Source organism: Mangifera indica, chromosome 8 (genome assembly GCF_011075055.1).
Source record: "Mangifera indica cultivar Alphonso chromosome 8, CATAS_Mindica_2.1, whole genome shotgun sequence".
Taxonomy (NCBI): Eukaryota; Viridiplantae; Streptophyta; class Magnoliopsida; order Sapindales; family Anacardiaceae; genus Mangifera; species Mangifera indica.
In genome coordinates this window covers 3201885-3222893 of record NC_058144.1, presented here as the reverse complement: position 1 = coordinate 3222893, position 21009 = coordinate 3201885, and the positions used below count along the sequence as shown (strand labels likewise).

At 37.6% G+C, this 21009-nt stretch overlaps 1 protein-coding gene and 1 pseudogene across 1 annotated transcript; one reads left to right on the top strand and one right to left on the bottom strand.

Moving 5' to 3' along the window:
* Positions 1–56: 56 nt before the first annotated feature.
* Positions 57–16339, bottom strand: LOC123223189 (annotated as a pseudogene).
* A 1470-nt stretch (positions 16340–17809) lies between these two features.
* On the top strand, positions 17810–20840 carry LOC123223785 (probable polygalacturonase). The gene is made up of 6 exons (XM_044647145.1): positions 17810–18040; positions 18958–19275; positions 19459–19579; positions 19664–19838; positions 19918–19988; positions 20088–20840. The coding sequence occupies exons 1-6, from the start codon at positions 18029–18031 to the stop codon at positions 20765–20767; spliced, it is 1377 nt and encodes a 458-aa protein (XP_044503080.1). The 5' UTR covers positions 17810–18028; the 3' UTR covers positions 20768–20840.
* The last annotated feature ends 169 nt before the right edge of the window (positions 20841–21009 follow it).

Here is a 21009-nt window from a genome sequence, read left to right as displayed (position 1 = left end):
GGTGGCTCCACCACTTGTGCTTGATGTTTTCTAGACGGGTTCTCAAGCACATTCAGTGGTGATAATGTTACTTTGTTGAAAAAAGACTAATTAGCTTGAGAATTTATCAATAGACACATATGATAGCTATATTAGAATGATGGAATCCGATTGTCCTTTATAGCTAGCTATACTGTTAAATTGTATCCAATTTATGGTCCATTCTTCTGTATGACAGCTCTCATCGTTATCTCTAAATACCGGTTTGTGTCCAGTGAGAACTGCACTTCCCATGATTTACTCGACCTTTGGGTACAGCTTGATGTGTGGACAAATCAAACGGCTTGGTGCATATCACAAGTTTGATAAGAAAATTATCTGTGCTTCCTTTATCGGGACCTTCACTCTCAATCCAAAAATTCCCTCCCAAGAGAGTTATAAACCTGATTCAATTATTTGTGACTTGAGTTGAGGCAATAATTCGGAATATGAGGCAAGCATGAATTTGCTTGGTATGTACTCAAACTTTTGTGAGTAAACATGGTGAAAGCAATAGTTAGAAAACTTCTTCTAGACTATGGTTCTCCTTGCAGTGTATTGAAATGCATAGTTTCTGGTATACCTTCTGCAAATGGCAAGTCCAAGTCCTGCTCCACCTATACTTCTATTGGAACCACTTGGAGATTGAACAAATCTGGTAAAAAGAAGTGGGATATCTTGCGGGAGCACACCACAGCCAGAATCACTAAACTGCAATGCATAATCAGATACTGCAGCGTCCATACAGAACAACTGATATGCAATAGTGAGAAATCCCGAACAATCTGCATAATAGTGGGAACAACAAGAGACTAGCTAATGCTTTAAATGAGCACCTCAACTTACCTATATGACTTCATAAATGAATTCTAAAACTGCCCTCAAGTTTTCAATTGCGGATCTTAGATAGAGTACTTCAAACTTATAAGATGTAACCTGGAGAAAGCAATAGGAAATTCAAATGAAACAAGCTAAGTGAAGTTAAAAGCAGTAGTCAACAACCTGTGCTTGTAGGTAGAAGTGGCCATTGCTTGACATTGGGTAAAATTCAGGTCGCCAGTCTCTTGAAGACTCTGGTTTTGCAACAGAAACTTTAACTGAGACATAACCCTCCTTTGTGAATTTTACAGCATTACCCACAATCTTCAAAATGGTTTGCACGAGCCGTTTCTTGTCATCAATTGAATACATTGGTAAATCTGGAGCCATAATCATATTCATGAATATCTTCTTTATAGATGCAATGGTATTTTTTCATATTATTCACCTGCAATCACAAATAAAAAATCAATGATGCAAGTAAGATGCTTATTTATGAGTACTGTACAGGAACAAGCTTATTTTTAGAGCAAAATTAGGAGCAATTACCTACCTGAAAACTCTCTGAAGATTAAAAGGTCCAATTTCTAATTCTAGACTACCATCTTCAAGTCGGGAAAGATCGGGAGCATCATCAAGTGTTTTCAAGAGGTCACTAGTCTTTCAAACTGTCTCTATCATAACCCTTATTTGTGAGTTACTTCCGACTCTAAGAGAAGTGAAGACAATGCAATAACTGCAAGCATTATTGTCCTCATTGCATGGTTCATTACAGCACAGAAATCATTTCAAGCGTGGATTGCCTTCTCTACCTCTTGACTAGCCAAATCTAAAGCAACATTCTGCTGCATGAGCTGATCATGGGCCCCCATAGACTGTTGCAGAATAGCAGCCGATGAAAGAGCAACAGCAGCCTCATAAATATAAGGAATAATTAGTCATTGAATAAGATGTCGTAGAAGTATTTCTTGATTCATTATCCAAGGAGTAGCGGGCAATAATAACAAAAATAATAATTTTTAAATAATTTTATTAAATAACAATTTTACTGTTAACAATAATTAATAGATAAATAAATATTTAAAATTTTTAAAATTAATGTTGGGTTTAGTTTAAATTGCACCTTAAACTTTTTTTTTTTAAATATATTCATATTCAGACATTTTTTTCAATGTAACATATTTTACCCCTTTGACATAAACTATATTATTTCAAAGGTGTAATCTCTTTATATTTATTTATATACAAAAACTGTTTGTATAAAAATATAAAAAGTATATTAAAAAAGTAAATTTGGTGCACATAATTGGAGTCTACAAAAATTAAAAAACACAAGGATACAAAAACAAGATGATTATCACCTTCAGTGTAGTTCCCTCCTTGTGGGCCTTTTTGGCAACTGCAGCAGCATTGTCATAACCAATTTTCTGGAGAGGATTGATAAAATTATGTTATAATTCAAGGAATAGGAAACTGCAGAGGATGAAGATAGGAAAACAGGATAAAGACTTACGGGATTCAAGGATGTGACCAGCATCAAAGACTGCATAAGAGAATCTAATTAAGGATCTATCATATGGTATAAAAAAGTTTGTATATGCTGAATGTAGAATTAACTGACCTCATGAAGTAATTTTGAAATCCTTTCCCTATTAGCTTGAATTCCTCTTACACAGTTCTTCTCAAAGGAAGCAGCTGCGTCGCCCAGCAATCTCACTGACTGTTAGGAACAAACAAGAAATGTTAGTTCAGTGAAAAAGTACATTCCGTCTAAAATTTTCACCCTCTTACAATATCAGATGTTTTCATAAATTCCAACTGACACCCTCTTACAATAAGATTTTAACATTACATTGCACACATCTGAGGATGCCAGATGAAAACATCCCAAAATTTTCAAAGAGAAAATATAAATGTGTTTCTCACTAAAATCAATCTTAGTTCAAATTCCTTATTTCAAAGAAAAATTTTCACAAAACAAGTTAGCTTTTCTTCAGTTTAGTTAATATTCTTTATATTCTACAAATCTTAAAAACAAATTTTCTCCAATTTCATTTTTTGAAAGAAAATCATAGCAATACAACAAAAGAACATACATGTAGGAGACTACTAGCAATCATTGGCTTGAATACATTTAGCTCAAAGTGGCCATTTGATCCACCGGCTGTGATGCCCACATGGTTCCCCATAACCTGCAAGATGAGAAAAAAAACAAACGTTCAGGAAAGATAACTATTGTATCATATCAATTAAACACCATTCCATAAATAAATTCATGACTAGATGGTAGAGTAAGAAATTTATATATTAATATTCAAGTAGGTTAATAACTGCCAGAAACTATACATTACTGTTGATCATATCATTTAAATGAATCAAAATTGGATCCAAACAGTTTACCTGAGCGCAAACCATTGTGAGTGCTTCACATTGAGTTGGATTGACTTTTCCCTGAAATAAAAGTTCAGTCAAATCAGTCTTGATAGACTAAGCTACTGCACATGAAAATATATCGGTTACAAATAAGTTGTACGGAGGATGAGGATTTTACAGGCATAATACTGCTGCCTGGCTCATTTTCTGGAAGAATGAGTTCACCAAGGCCACAACGAGGACCACTGAATAAAGAAGAAACCACTTAGAAAACAATTAAAATCAAGCAAATAAGCCAACAAAAAAATTTTCAAATGCTACACAAACCTTCCCAATAAGCGTATGTCATTGGCGATTTTCATTAGAGAAGTAGCAATTGTGTTGAGGGCTCCACCGGTTTCAACAAAAGCATCTGTGCAGCCTACACAATTTGACATATTTAAGAATGTGAACTACTTTGGTAGACATACTGTTCTGGTATAAAGTAAGTTAACAATTCTATCCAAAAAGAAATAGAAGAAAATCATGGTTAAAGAATTACACACTTACCAAAGCTTCAAACTTGTTTTCTGCAGTGACAAAAGGCAAGTTTGTTTCCTCAGCCACTGCTGCAGCAATCTTTGCATCAAACCTAGAACAATATTTAAAAGATTGAGCGATGTTGAAGTAAGCCAAAACGAAACAACAGCAACACAATAAGTTGACAAGGGCAATATTCAGTTGATGTCATGAACTGTTCATGTAGACCAGACTACATTGCATAAAACCGAAGCTGGGCTCTCTCTGACTATGCGCCCTAAACTCTAGCTCAGAAATCAGCACTACAATTTCACATATTACACATGAAATAATTAATTGATGCTATTTAAATTTTCCACAAGGCATGTGACATCAATATTAACCAGACAACACCCTCAAACTTACAGCAATAAATTTGCTCACAGAAATAAATGAACATATCTTGTCTAATTACAACACAAACATTCAAAGAAGCAATCCATACCCTTTCTTTGTGTTCAATCCAGTTCCTACAGCAGTGCCACCCTGTGCAAGCTGCTCAGATGAAATCTCCACTGTGTCAGAACTTGAAAGTAGGAGGTGTGGCAGGAGTTAAAGGGAGAGGATGCTTATATTAAAAAATATATGTCGCCTACCTGATACATGCAAGGCAGAGTGCACTTGACTCGGTCAATGCCTTACTTCACCTGCAAAAAAGTCAGAAACATATCGTACTTTAGCTCCTGTAATGATTTCAAGCTTGTCCTATACTCATTCCAATCAAAATAAATGAACCTCAACAGTAAGTGAACCAAAAAAGTGCAGCAGAAAGAATAAATACTTGTGTGGTATAGCCATTAAATTCTTGCCCAAGAGTCAAAGGTGTTGCATCTTGAGTGTGAGTTCGCCCAATTTTGACAATATCTTTAAATTCAACAGACTGGCAAATAAAAATATATACACATTTAATTAGTGGCAGCAGTACTACCATATATGTAAAGGCATGGACATGCTATTTCAAACACCGAATACAACGTAGCAGTTATGCCAAGAAAGACTGAAGTATGAAATCTGGACAAACAAGCAAAACACAACACACACAAATTGAAGAATCAAAAGGCTTCTCAAAGCAAACATTTGATGTTAGGGGCAGTAGGAATCAAAAGCGAATTGCTATAAATAAATCAAGATATGCATGCCAAAGAAGGCTCAAACCTGCATAAATCTAGTAAATTTGTTATTGAACAACTAACCTATAATATTTCAAAAGTAAAAGTAGATCACCAAGCATATAACAGAACCAAGGGAAAACAAATAGAAATGTGGTAGATGATTAGGATTTCACATAGCACCAGATGGTTTAAGACCTCCTAAACTTGCCAAGCTCGTTTAGCATATGACATCTAAATGCAACAAGTACACACATGTCACATGCAATACATCTAGCTCAAAAAGTTAAATTTACATGTGCAACATAGCATAAAGGGGCTTCAAATAAGACAGTGAATATACATAGATGACATATGGCATCAACAGAACAGAATTGAGTCACCATGTAACTGTTTGCACTTTAAAAATATAAGAAAAAATCAAACCTTTGAATGTAGTGAATCATGCAAGGTACTCAAATTTGGAATTAATCTTGAATTTATTTCCACTGCAGCAGCAATATGCATTACCTGAGAAAAAAAGCATCCAAAAATCTAATTAAAAGATGCAACCTGCTTTTGACAAAGAAATGGCATAACAAGAGAACAATCCAAGCAAATGGCTAGTTATGAATTACTGCAGTTGCAAAGTCGAATGGAAGAAATGAATGAATTCAATGTAAATTAGTGTAACATCCCTCCCTAGAAGTACTACCCATCGAAGGAGAAATGTTACGAATTAATATTCGTAGCATCTATTTTTTTTCTTATTTAAAAATACTTTAAAATAAATGCATCATTAAAAGTGTTTAGAAAGTATTCCAAGAAAACTGAAAATCTGGAAGCGAACAAAAGATGTATATACTCATATGAAAGCATCTGAAAACAAGGAGTAATCATATGCAACTGTATCATAATCTCAAAACGTCAAAAATCGATAAAAACATGCCACTGTATGCATGTAATATAAACCAGAGATAACCTGCTCCAGCCGGATCTACCTATGCTGACCTGACCCTGCCTCGCAGCTATCTCGATCACCTGTACCTGCAATCAGGAAAGAAAAGGGAGTGAGTGATAAGAACACTCAGTAAGTGGAAAAATTAAGTAAACTATCTTTTTTTCCTGTTCTAACTCACTTTTGGGACTCAACCCCACATCCTAACCTCTATAAGAGATTGAGGGGGTAATTTAGTTCACTCTTTACTATTTGGGTTATACTTCGTCCCATCTGGTGTCTATTTAATACTTTCTGGAAGCTAACTATAGGGATTTGACACTTTTCTAAGCTCAAGCTCTTTTTCTTTCACTACACTATTTCTGAATCTGAATTGAGCTCTACTGCGAGCATGCTCTACTGTGAGCGGACCCTACTAGGGGTCTATGTCCTACTACGGACGTGTCCTACTGCGGACGTGCCCTACTGCGGGCGGTGTAGTGTAAAGTGCCCCCTCATAGTTTATAGCATACATACGGATCTTATATTTTACTAAATTTGCTTCCATTTAATTTTGTTCATAACTCACCAGACATTACTCTTGGGACGACCCCTAAATCTTGAGTCCCAAATTCTTTTTCTTATTTTTCTTTCTTTTTCTTTCCTTCTTTTCTTTCCTTTCCTTTCCTTTCTTTCCTTTCTTCTTCCTTTTCTTTCTTTCTTTCTTTCTTTCTTTCCTTCTTTCTTTCCTGCCCAGAATTGCAAAACACTGTTCACAGAACAGACATTTAGCAGGGCAACCTTCTTTTTCATACAATTTAACATCCCAAACGGTTTCTAATTCATACAAGCTATATATCGTTGAAAAGAGGATTCAAAGATCTTTCCAACGACCTATAATAGCACTCATAATTCGATAGATATGGCAGTCAAAACGTGAGCTAAACTCAGTGATAAAATTACGAAATACTGTTCACAGAACAGACATTTAGCAGGGCAGCATACTTTTTATACAATTTAACAGCCCAAATGGTTTCTAATTCATACAAACTATATATCGTTGAAAAGAGGATTCAAAGATCTTTCCAACGACCTATAATAGCACTCATAATTCATTCAATCAGGCAGTCAAAACAGCAGATAAATTCAGTGGCAAAAACTGCCTCCCCTGTTTTTCTTTAGTAAAACAGTCCTTTCGGTTTATACAATCTTTAACAGTCAAAATGATCTCTAATTCATATAAGCTATATATCATTGGAAAGAGGATTCAAAGATCTTTCCAACAAGATATAATAGCACTCATAATTCATTCAATAAGGCAGCCAAAACATGGGACGAACTCAGTGGCAAAAACTGTAAATATTCTGTAACTTTCTGCCATGAGCAAAATCACATACATAGACATCCCAAATGGCAAAACAACATTCCTCAACATCAAAATCAACATATATAATATAGATCTAAGGAACCAAAACCCTAAAACATATCACATATCAAGGAGGAAACCCCTTACCTTATTTCAAGTCAAACCTTTGCAAGTTGGTTTTCTCCTCTTTGTTTTGCTTCCTTTATCATCAAGACAACTTTAAATCAATACCAAAACACTCTAACATATTCACATAACATGCATATAAACATAGATGAAAGGAGAAGGAAGGAGATCTTTGGTTACCAAAGCTTCCAAGTGCTTCCTTTTCTTTTCTTCTTATTTTATCTTCTAATATTCCTTCAACTTCTTCCTTTGGCTTCAAGAAAGCAAAGAAAAGAACATGAAAGGAGGCTGCTGGAGTTTTTTTTTTTACGGGAGAAGATGCAAAATGATGGAAAAGTCTTCTCTTTCTCTTTATCTAATAAGCTTTATCTCTTTCTCTTTTTCTCTTTTCCCTTTTTGCCCTTTTTTTTGCATTTATATATATATATATATATATATATATATATATATATATATATATATAAAGCACACCCCTACATATATATATTTAAAATGAGAAAAATCTCAAAACAGGGTCAAAAGACATAATTACCCCTGGAATATACCTGAGGGTATTACAACTCTTCCCCCCTTACAAGAATTTCGTCCTCGGAATTCACAAAAACAACTCTGGATGCTTCTCCTTCATGGTTTGCTCCATTTCCCAGGTAGCCTCCTCTAACTTCTGGCTTCTCCACAAGACTTTTACTAGAGGAATCTGTCGGTTCCTTAGTTGTTTAATTCTTCTGTCAAGTATCTGAATCGGTTTTTCTTCATAACTAAGGTCTTCTGATAACTTAATATCTTCTGTATTCACAACCTGGGAATGATCACCAAGACATTTTCTTAACGATGAGACATGAAATACATCATGAATCCGGTCCATACTCGCTGGTAAGGCTAATCTGTAAGCCACTTTACCAACTCTCTCAAGTATCTCATATGGACCAATAAATCTGGGAGCTAGCTTTCCCTTCTTTCCGAATCTCATCAAATGCTTGAATGGAGCAACCTTTACAAATACAAATTCACCTACATTGAATTCCAAGTCTCGGCGTCGATGATCTGCATAGCTTTTCTGTCGATCCTGAGCCTGTTTTATTCTCTCCCTGATCAGTTGGACATCATCAATCATTTTCTGGGTCAATTCGGGCCCAAGGGATAGGGATAACACATCTCTCTCTCCTATCTCATCCCAGTGAAGGGGAGAACGACACCTCCTACCATATAATGCCTCATAAGGTGCCATCTGAATAGTCGTCTGGTAGCTATTATTGTAAGCAAACTCCACCAAGGGCAACATTTCTACCCACGTGGCTTTATGATCTAGACAACAAGCTCTCAACATGTCTTCCAAAATCTGATTAACCCTCTCCGTCTGACCATCTGTCTGAGGATGATAGGCTGTACTAAATGCCAAATTAGTACCCAAGGATCTTTGAAGACTCTTCCAGAAAGCTGATACAAATCTCGTATCACGATCAGATACTATGGTCCTGGGTACACCATGTAATCTAATAATCTCCCTAACATATAATCTCCCCAACTGATCTGTGGTAGTAGTATCTTTGATGGACAGGAAATGAGCTGACTTGGTTAATCTATCAACAATCACCCAAATAGCATTACATCCATTCTGAGCTCTAGGGAGTCCACTAATGAAGTCCATGGAGATATGCTCCCATTTCCATTCTGGAATAGGTAGAGGCTGAAGTAACCCTGCAGGTCTCTGGTGTTCGGCCTTAATTTGCTGACAGGTGAGACATCTAGTAACAAACTCACCTATATCCTTTTTCATGCCTGACCACCAAAAATGTCTTTTTAAGTCTTGATACATCTTTACACCCCCAGGGTGGGCAGTGTAAAGAGAACTATGAGCCTCTGTAAGAATTTTCTGTCTCAAATCAGTTATCTGGGGAACATATACTCGATCTCTGAATTTGAGAATTTTATTCGATACTTGAAAATCTATCTCAAGACCCTCTTGAACCTTTTGAAGTTTCTGTTGACACCATTCATCTTGTGTCTGAGCCTCTCGAATCTCATCTAGGAGAGTGGATTGAATCTCTAACCTGGTGAGGGCCCCAATCACAAGCTCAATTTGTTCTCGGTCCATCTCTCTTTGAATTTCTCTCTGGACCGTCAATTGTGATATCATTACATTTCTACTGAGGGCATCTGCAACTACATTAGCCTTGCCTGGATGGTACTTAATATCACAGTCATAGTCTTTTACTAGCTCGAGCCATCGCCTCTGCCTCATATTTAATTCCTTCTGAGTGAAGAAATATTTGAGGCTCTTATGATCAGTATAAATATTACATTTTACCCCATACAAATAGTGTCTCCAAATTTTCAAAGCAAAAACCACTGCTGCTAACTCCAAATCATGAGTGGGGTATCGAGTTTCAAATTCTTTCAATTGTCTTGAGGCATATGCTATCACCTTGCCTCGCTGCATCAACACTGCTCCTAAACCACCGTGTGAGGCATCCGTGTATAAATCATACTCAACTCCCTCCTCTGGAAGTGCTAACACAGGAGCAGTAGTCAATCTTCTTTTCAATTCTTGGAAGCTTGTCTCACAGGCATCTGACCACTGAAATGGCATTGCTTTCTTCGTGAGGGTTGTAAGAGGTCTAGCTAATCTGGCAAATCCTTCCACAAACCTTCGATAATACCCTGCTAAACCCAGGAAACTACGAACCTCTTTGACTGTCTTTGGTCTCTGCCATTCAACTATTGCCTCAATCTTACTGGGATCCACTGATATACCCTCTGCTGAAATCACATGCCCCAAAAAGGTAACTCTATCTAGCCAAAATTCACATTTCGAGAATTTGGCATACAGTTGTTTTTCTCTCAATCTCTGGAGGGTAAACCTCAAGTGTTGTTCATGCTCCTCTCGACTGCAAGAATATACTAAGATATCATCAATGAATACCACAATAAATTTATCCAGGCAGTCATGAAATACCCTATTCATCAAATCCATAAATACTGCAGGGGTATTTGTCAATCCGAATGGCATCACTACAAACTCAAAGTGGCCATACCTCGTTCGGAAAGCTGTCTTAGGTATATCCTTCTCTGTCACTCTCATCTGGTGATAACCAGATCTCAAATCTATCTTGGAGAAGACCACGGATCCCTTCAACTGATCAAATAAATCATCAATCCTGGGTAACGGGTACTTGTTCTTAACTGTGGCCTTATTTAGCTCTCTGTAATCAATGCACATTCTCATAGACCCGTCTTTCTTTTTCACAAATAGGATGGGAGCTCCCCAAGGAGAATGGCTCGGTCTAATAAAACCATGTTCTAATAACTCTTGAAGCTGCTTTTTCAATTCTTGTAACTCGGCAGGGGCCATTCGATAGGGTGCTCTTGAAATAGGTGCTGTGCCAGGTGCCAACTCTATGCTAAACTCAATCTCTCTCTCGGGAGCTAATCCCGGTAGCTCACTTGGAAACACATCTGAAAACTCACGTACCACTGGTGTTTCCTCAATAGTTGAGCCTGACTCAACTTTGCTCACTATATGAGCCAAATATCCTGTACACCCCTTTCTCAACATTTTACTAGCTTTTAACATACTGATCATCAGACTCCGGATATGACCTTCACCGAACTCGAATTGATCTCCAGAGTCTAGGTTAAATCTCACTTTCTTCTTTTTACAATCAATTTCAGCTCCGTATCTCCCCAAAAAGTCCATCCCTAAAATCATGTCAAAATCTGGCATTTCGAACACAATCAGGTCCACTAGTAACTGTCGACCCTGAATCATAATACTTTGTCCTAGTAGCATCATCTCACTAATGACTGACCCCCCATCCGGTAACTCAATCATAATCCTCTGGGCTATTCTAACAGGTTGCAACTTTAACCTCTCAAGTAAACTCTTGGCTATAAAACAATGAGTAGCCCCACAATCAATTAAAACATAAATAGGAGTATCAAGATAGAGAATCTGACCCGTGACTGCTGATGGGTTAGCCTCTGCTGGGCCCTGAGTGATCGTATAAACTCTGGCTGTGGCTCCTCCTATAGGCTGCTGCTGCTCTACTCTTACTGGGGCAGCTGTGCAGAAACGAGCAATATGTCCAGGCTGACGACATCTGAAACAAACTGTCTGACCTGTCAAACACTCTCCTCTATGGTGCTTCCCACATTTCTGGCAAGCTGGTATCTCAGGTCCTCTTTGTTTCTTTCCACTCTTCCAGTTCTTTTTCATGCCTCTGAACTGGAGAGGTCGTTTACCTTTCCTGTCTCGCTCTGGAGGAGGGCCTCTCTGTACTGAAGCTGAACCACTACTCACCGGGGGAGCTGGCATGGTAGAAGGAGGTGTAACTTTTTGCCCTGTAGTCTGACCAAACCTCCTCCTAACAAAAACCTCTGCCCTCAAAGCTCTATCAAGGGCCTCTGCATAAGTTCTGGGTGGCTGTGCCCCAGTCATAACGTCTCGAGCTATCTCTGGATCCAGCCCGTACACAAACTTCTGCATACGCCCCATTTCTGTGCTAGCTATCTCAGGGGCATACTGGGACAATTGATTAAACTTTGTGGAATATTCTTTTACAGAGTCTGTCCCTTGCACTAGACTGATAAACTCCTGGGCCCTGATACAAGTAACATCGGCGCCCCTGTACTCTGCCTCGAATCGGCGCCTAAACTCTGTCCATGTCATTTCTGAGACATTGACCGTCTCCCTGACTAAGTTCCACCATATTCTTGCCCCTGACTTGAAAAGATAAGTGGCATATCTCACTCTTTCTTGGTCAGTCATGTCAAATAAGGCCATGGCACTCTCTACTGATTCCAACCACTCTTCAGCTGCTAATGGGTCTCTTGCACCATCAAATTTTTGAGGTTGGTGCATACTAGGGAGGTTGAAAATAGGATGTAATTGAGTCCTTACTGGGGCTGCTGTAGATGCTGAAGTAACCTCCCTCATATCATGCCCCTGGATTGGCGGCGTATGAGCCGTCTCACTTCCCTGTGTAGGAGCACCTTTGTGCTCTCTCATCATTTCTCTGAAAATCTCTCGCACATCATGTGCACTGAGTGCCCCCTGGGGTACCTGAGGGGCTGCTCCTTCATTTTGGCCCCTCTGAGAGGGATCTGCTGGTGTTTGACTCATAGGTCCTGAAAATGAACACATTAGTTTCATAAAACTCAGCAGGTATAAATGAAAACTTAACTTACAGTGATCGGCTGCGAGGGTGGTCAGCGTGGCTGAAGGGTATTTTATCTCTGTGTTACTTTGATTACTCCATTTTGTTTTAGAAAACATCTTTTGGGTTCCAAAATCATGCTCTGATACCAACTGTAACATCCCTCCCTAGAAGTACTACCCATCGAAGGAGAAATGTTACGAATTAATATTCGTAGCATCTATTTTTTTTCTTATTTAAAAATACTTTAAAATAAATGCATCATTAAAAGTGTTTAGAAAGTATTCCAAGAAAACTGAAAATCTGGAAGCGAACAAAAGATGTATATACTCATATGAAAGCATCTGAAAACAAGGAGTAATCATATGCAACTGTATCATAATCTCAAAACGTCAAAAATCGATAAAAACATGCCACTGTATGCATGTAATATAAACCAGAGATAACCTGCTCCAGCCGGATCTACCTATGCTGACCTGACCCTGCCTCGCAGCTATCTCGATCACCTGTACCTGCAATCAGGAAAGAAAAGGGAGTGAGTGATAAGAACACTCAGTAAGTGGAAAAATTAAGTAAACTATCTTTTTTTCCTGTTCTAACTCACTTTTGGGACTCAACCCCACATCCTAACCTCTATAAGAGATTGAGGGGGTAATTTAGTTCACTCTTTACTATTTGGGTCATACTTCGTCCCATCTGGTGTCTATTTAATACTTTCTGGAAGCTAACTATAGGGATTTGACACTTTTCTAAGCTCAAGCTCTTTTTCTTTCACTACACTATTTCTGAATCTGAATTGAGCTCTACTGCGAGCATGCTCTACTGTGAGCGGACCCTACTAGGGGTCTATGTCCTACTACGGACGTGTCCTACTGCGGACGTGCCCTACTGCGGGCGGTGTAGTGTAAAGTGCCCCCTCATAGTTTATAGCATACATACGGATCTTATATTTTACTAAATTTGCTTCCATTTAATTTTGTTCATAACTCACCAGACATTACTCTTGGGACGACCCCTAAATCTTGAGTCCCAAATTCTTTTTCTTATTTTTCTTTCTTTTTCTTTCCTTCTTTTCTTTCCTTTCCTTTCCTTTCTTTCCTTTCTTCTTCCTTTTCTTTCTTTCTTTCTTTCTTTCTTTCCTTCTTTCTTTCCTGCCCAGAATTGCAAAACACTGTTCACAGAACAGACATTTAGCAGGGCAACCTTCTTTTTCATACAATTTAACATCCCAAACGGTTTCTAATTCATACAAGCTATATATCGTTGAAAAGAGGATTCAAAGATCTTTCCAACGACCTATAATAGCACTCATAATTCGATAGATATGGCAGTCAAAACGTGAGCTAAACTCAGTGATAAAATTACGAAATACTGTTCACAGAACAGACATTTAGCAGGGCAGCATACTTTTTATACAATTTAACAGCCCAAATGGTTTCTAATTCATACAAACTATATATCGTTGAAAAGAGGATTCAAAGATCTTTCCAACGACCTATAATAGCACTCATAATTCATTCAATCAGGCAGTCAAAACAGCAGATAAATTCAGTGGCAAAAACTGCCTCCCCTGTTTTTCTTTAGTAAAACAGTCCTTTCGGTTTATACAATCTTTAACAGTCAAAATGATCTCTAATTCATATAAGCTATATATCATTGGAAAGAGGATTCAAAGATCTTTCCAACAAGATATAATAGCACTCATAATTCATTCAATAAGGCAGCCAAAACATGGGACGAACTCAGTGGCAAAAACTGTAAATATTCTGTAACTTTCTGCCATGAGCAAAATCACATACATAGACATCCCAAATGGCAAAACAACATTCCTCAACATCAAAATCAACATATATAATATAGATCTAAGGAACCAAAACCCTAAAACATATCACATATCAAGGAGGAAACCCCTTACCTTATTTCAAGTCAAACCTTTGCAAGTTGGTTTTCTCCTCTTTGTTTTGCTTCCTTTATCATCAAGACAACTTTAAATCAATACCAAAACACTCTAACATATTCACATAACATGCATATAAACATAGATGAAAGGAGAAGGAAGGAGATCTTTGGTTACCAAAGCTTCCAAGTGCTTCCTTTTCTTTTCTTCTTATTTTATCTTCTAATATTCCTTCAACTTCTTCCTTTGGCTTCAAGAAAGCAAAGAAAAGAACATGAAAGGAGGCTGCTGGAGTTTTTTTTTTTACGGGAGAAGATGCAAAATGATGGAAAAGTCTTCTCTTTCTCTTTATCTAATAAGCTTTATCTCTTTCTCTTTTTCTCTTTTCCCTTTTTGCCCTTTTTTTTGCATTTATATATATATATATATATATATATTTATTTATGCATATATATATATATATATATATATAAAGCACACCCCTACATATATATATTTAAAATGAGAAAAATCTCAAAACAGGGTCAAAAGACATAATTACCCCTGGAATATACCTGAGGGTATTACAATTAGTGCAAGTTTAAAAGTAACTTACAGTTGGGAATGTGTCATTAGAAGACTGAGATCTGTTAACATGGTCATTTGGGTGCACAAACTTTTCACCACGCTTATGCCCAAGGATTTCAGCTGCTCTATTAGCAATAACCTGGACAAAAAATCTCACTTTAATCACAATTGAACGGTAAAATATACTCTTAATCTTTCAATATTTCGGTAAGCAATAGGGAGCATAATTATTTAAAAAAAAGTATATCTGGTCACCATTAGTTGAAACACAAGCTTTCAAGAGGACATTTCAATAAGTACAGCGTTTTTATTGATATATAAAATCTCACAAGTTTTTTCAAACATATAAATCCTGAAGGAGTGAGAAAATATTTATGGAATACAGAAACAGATGCTACAGCACACAAATAAAAGCAAGACTCCAAAACCCAAATAAAGAACATGTGAGTCCACAAAACAGAAACTGACCTCATTGGCATTCATATTACTTTGAGTGCCACTGCCAGTTTGCCATACGACAAGTGGAAAATGATCATTTAACTTCCCCTCAGCTACTTCTTGCGCTGCTTGCATGATTGCTTTCCCTATTGCCGGATCAAGACCATACTCCATATTCACCTGCAACATATACATAATTTACTTATCACCTAAGCCGATAATAAAGTTCTCATACAGAAACAATCATTAAACAATATATAATACACCCAAGCTACCCTGTCCATCATCTACCAAGTTTCAAAACTGTTACATCAGCCGTAAATATTAAATGAAACTAATATATGTGTGTGTAACAGAGAGAAACTAAAATATCCAACCTTGGCAGCACATTTCTTGAGGATGCCAAAGGCACGAACAATAGGTTCGGGCATTCGCTCACGCGGGCCGCCAATATCAAAATTCTCCAATGACCTTTGAGTTTGTGCCCCCCAAAGCCTGAAACATCATACACGGAACAATCGATATACTTTTATTGCCACGTACACAAGCTTTTCCTTCCAGAACTGTATGATAAATACGTTATGAAGAAAAGACATAAAGGATAATAATAGCTTCAGAACAAAAGACGAACTTATCCGAGGGAACTGAGATAGGGCCAAAAGTATCCCTTTCTTCCCTAAACGCGCTGGAATACGATCTCCAACAACTGCCATAACGCAAAGCCCCCACCGATTGAGCCGTCGTTGACCCGCCACCGGAGACTCGCCGCGATATAATATTAAGCGCCATAGCTTGCTCTACTCGATACTGCACAAAACAGAATGCACTCGTCTGTTAAGCACATCACACGTACATTAAAGTACAGAATGACAAGAGAGAGAGACATCAAGCCGAAGTAGTGAATGAAGAAAATATGGATGCAGGGGATAGGCTGCGATGTGATGTGATGTCTTCGAGAATCGAGAGGGGCAGAAAAGACAATTTAGGTCATCAATTTGGAATTTTGAGTTGGGGGCCTTGTATGGAATATTTGAAAATTTTGGGCCTCCAGCCATCTCATTGAAAGACTTGAAGGCCTTTATGAAGAACTGTATGGGCTGGGAAACTCAACAAGTTCCGACCAAGATATTAATTTCTATCTTTGAGCTCTATAGACCCACGTCGAGAGTCTCTTCTTTTGGGCCTCAGTTTATTAAGAGATGGAAGCCCACAAATTTAACTTTGATCTCATCTGATCCACACGCAAAGCTAAAAAATTGAAACTATTAAACGAAAGTACTGTCCCAAGTCCCTTTTAGTCTTTATGAAATGTTCTTTGAATGCCAAACTATCAATCGAATGAAATTCTTATTTTCCACATGAAATTAATGATCTTAGACAACTTCTGGGATTAAGAGAAATAATAATATTTTAAATTTTAAATAAAATAATTGAAGCTTATAACATTTTTATTTTAAGTTTATATTTATTATAGGGAACTAAAATAAGAAAAAAAATTGAAGAAAATTGTGATAAATGGGGGGGGCCTATGGGTCTTGTCTCCAGGAAGATGGGGTCAGAAATGTCGATTCACCATCATGATTGACCGGTCTAATCAAGTCGGACTTTCCTCACGTCCTTGATAGGAGCCAATAGCACGTGACAACCAGCGCACTGGTGTGCCCATCTCAACCGTTCACATTTTCGCAATGCACGTTACACAGTAGCTTGGCCATTAGTTTGGTCATCAGTAGAAAAAAGTTCTGTTTACTATGTCAGTCGTTTTAAATGGACTTGTCAGTCCACACATGGAGCACCCTTCTAAGTTAGCGGCAAAATAATTTTTATTGTGTGACAGCTGGCCTTCGCATCCTCATGTGCGGCGCGGCGGTGGGTGTTTCTCGTTATTATAATCTCACACTCAGGTTTTTTCGTCATTTAAATTTATTATGGTGACATCAGAGCAACCAATCAATAAGGGTAGAATTGTCATTCTAGCATCGCGTCGTACTGATAGAGAATAGATTCAGTACACATTAGAACAGAGAATGACTCGTAAAGAAGAGGTGAGTGGGTCCATAAAAGAGGCCAAGAAAGAGAAGAGCTATGATCTGTCAACTAAGTGACGCCAGCCTGGCAATATTTGAACATCATTGATCGTGGGTCCCATGGCCCCACATGCATCCCAATTTCCTAATCCTGCCACACACGATCTCTACACCTTCCATGCTTTAAATTCTTTGTTTTTACACACATTAATTCAGCTTGAACCTATTTCATATTTGTATGATTGAAGCTTTATTGCGGGTTTTGAACTAATCATATGTCGGCACTCGACGAGAACGTTCAAATTTGATATTCGAAATAATTTGTAATTATTCTTTAAATACTTACTTAAGATTCTGACTGGTGTAATTATATATGATTTGCGGGTGGGTTTTTACATATATATATATATAGAGAGAGAGAGAGAGAGAGAGAGAGAGAGAGAGAGAGAGAGAAAATTAGCTTTGCTTTTTGGCTGTTGTTTTCACTTCCCATCTTGTATTATGTAGTTTGTTGGCATTATACGCACAGAGCTTCTTTCCTCTCGGTCTTCTTTTCTCATTCTTCTTCGGTTAATACTGCTGTTCATTTCCTAAACTAAGTTTTGTATCTGATTCTTTGCTTGGCTTGGGCTGGTAGTGGAGGAAGTTGAAGAGACTGATGAAGAGGATAGTAAGTACGTTGCTTTAATATATAAAGTTTGATTCATTAGTTTTCATAGATGAATCGGATTTTCATTTTTCCAGATTAATTCTCGCCACTTTGAGTTGAGTTTTTGTAAAATAAAAGGTAAGGTTGATGCCAGTAAAGCGAAATTCGGTGTAATCAGTGATCTTTTTAAGGTCATGTTTGATTCAGTTAAGGAATCTGAAACTCTCTGGATACTCTGCTTCTAAGATTGGTTTTGAAGTGGAGTCTCCAGACTCCAGTTCTGTTAGTTACCTGCCAGTTTTTGTAGTTGGTATCAGATTTATGGTCCAGTTGCTAACATTTGTTTCGTCAAATTCGGATTTATGGTATCGGTTTTTGTTCATTGCTGTTTTTTCCACTTGTTTCCATTAAAGCGTGTACTGTAATTTCCTGCTTCTTCTAACAATATGCAAATATGAAATGTCATTGAAATTCCAGAAGTGTGGTTCGATGTCGTGTAGTTTATGCTGATATCCTGCTTATTCTGCTAATATTCAATATCCTGCCAGGTTTTCTTCTTTTTGTGCTTGCGGTTCATCAAGCCTGTAATTATTTTCATTCAACCTTTTCATTTCTCATTTACTTTGTTGGAATTCTCTGAAGCTTTGCTCAATAAAATACTTTGGCGTTTGTTCCCTGAGTCCATTTGAATAAAATGGTTGTGGTGTCGAATAAAATTGTCGTTTCCTTAAACGGAGCAATCGTTTGTCCCATTGTTTTCAATTTTAAATCACAGGAATCTTTTGAGTTACTTCATTCTCGTATTCTCTGCACTGGCTTTTCAACAGAATACTATAACTAAATTCAAAGCTTTTATTCTTTCTTGTTCACACGATCTTTTTCTTTTTATGTTCTTGATTGTAGGTTTTGCAATTTGTAATGCACCTTTTTCTTTTTAGGTGGTTTTGCTTTTGGTTTTAACGTTAAGTGGGGCTGCCGAACAGAATGTGAAAGAAAGTGATGGACATTGTAAATATGCTAGGTCTTTGGAACCCAGACCACACAGTGTGTCTATTACAGAATTTGGTGCAGTGGGCGATGGCAAAACATTAAATACTGTTGCCTTCCAAAATGCAATCTTCTATCTCAAGTCTTTTGCCGATAAGGGCGGTGCTCAGTTGTATGTTCCACCGGGCAAGTGGCTTACTGGCAGCTTCAACCTCACTAGCCACCTCACACTCTTCCTCGAAAGAGGTGCTGTCATTCTAGGATCCAAGGTGAGTTCTTTTATCTTACCCATTTTTACTACAGTTGGAAATATTCCAAAAAGAATTTAAGCTTAAAATATAATGTGGTCATAAAACAGAAAACCTGGCGCATTCCATTTGCGGTGATTCTTGTTTTGTAACGAAGTTCTTTTTTGGATTGAATTTTCGGACTTTCATGCTTATCTTTTATAGGATTACTTGCACTGGGAGGTAGTTGAACCTCTCCCGTCATATGGTCGAGGAATCGATCTGCCAGGCGGAAGATACCGTGCCTTGATTAATGGAAACAATTTAAATGACGTGGTGATAACAGGCAGGGATTTCTCTATTTTCAAGTCTCTTTAGGCTCTCTGACATTGGCATCTTTTTATAACGAGCTTATAATCAATTGCATCAGGTGATAATGGAACTATTGACGGGCAGGGCTCTGTCTGGTGGGAGCTGTTCAATTCCGGTGATTTGAAATACAGCCGGCCGCATCTTGTGGAATTTACAGGTTCTAATGATGTCACTATTTCAAACTTAACTTTCTTGAACTCTCCTGCCTGGAACATTCATCCCGTATATTGCAGGTGCTATTATTTTCAAATTATATTATAATCATGGTAGAGTTTGATTCCATGAATTGACAATATAGCTTACCTTATGCAGTAATGTGCAAGTTCAAAACATAACAGCTTACGCCCCACCAGAGTCTCCTTTCACTTGTGGTGTCGTTCCAGGTTTGTTCAAAATGTTACTTTTTTTAGTCAGTTTACTGATTATATAGTCTGTACCATGTCTATCACTTAAAAAACTAGCAATTAAAACCCATTTTCCAGATTCTTCTGAGCATGTTTGCATTGAGAAGAGCAACATTAGCATGAGTTATGATGCAATATCTCTGAAGAGTGGTTGGGATGAGTATGGAATTTCCTACGGCAAAGCTACCACAAAAGTCCACATCAGGGAAGTTCAGCTTCAGTCTTCTTCAGGCTCTTCCTTAGCATTTGGCAGTCAGATGTCCGGTGGCATCTCTGAAATCCTCGCAGAGAACATTCACTCACGTAATTCACTCATTGGGATCAATCTCAAGACAAATAGAGGCAGAGGTGGTTACATGAAAGCCATTGTTGTCTCAGATGTCGAAATGGAGAATGTTCAAATGGCACTTCGTGTTACAGGCGACTTCGGCTTGCATCCAGATGATAAATTTGATCCAAAAGCACTGCCGGTTGTTAATGGCATCACATTTAAGAATATGGTTGGTGCAAATATAGGTGTTGCCGGGAATTTTACGGGTATAGATGAGTCTCCTTTCACATCAATTTGTCTTTCAAATATTACTCTTTCTATCACTTCCAAATCTTCTGCCGCCTGGTATTGTTCCAACGTGATAGTTTCCTCAAAGGCAGTATCTCCTGAACCATGTTCCAATCTTCAAGCTTCTTTTTCAAATTCATCCTCCCCTTGCTTCTCTCAATTATATTTTTACCCATTTGCTCATGCTGCATCTTCATAAGATCGAAATTGCAATTATTTAATTCCTTTGTACATGAGAGAGTAAAATTTTCTCTAGTTACATTTTCAATTCACATTTTTTTTGGCTAAATAAATTATATATCTAAATGCTTGCCTTCTTTTTAAATAAAATTTCTGGTCGTATTATTTCTCTATGTAAACTTGTGTAATAGATGGCTACCTGAGTTGGTCCACAACTTATTGAAATAAAATGGTGCGCACATTTGGGTCAACGAAAAAGCA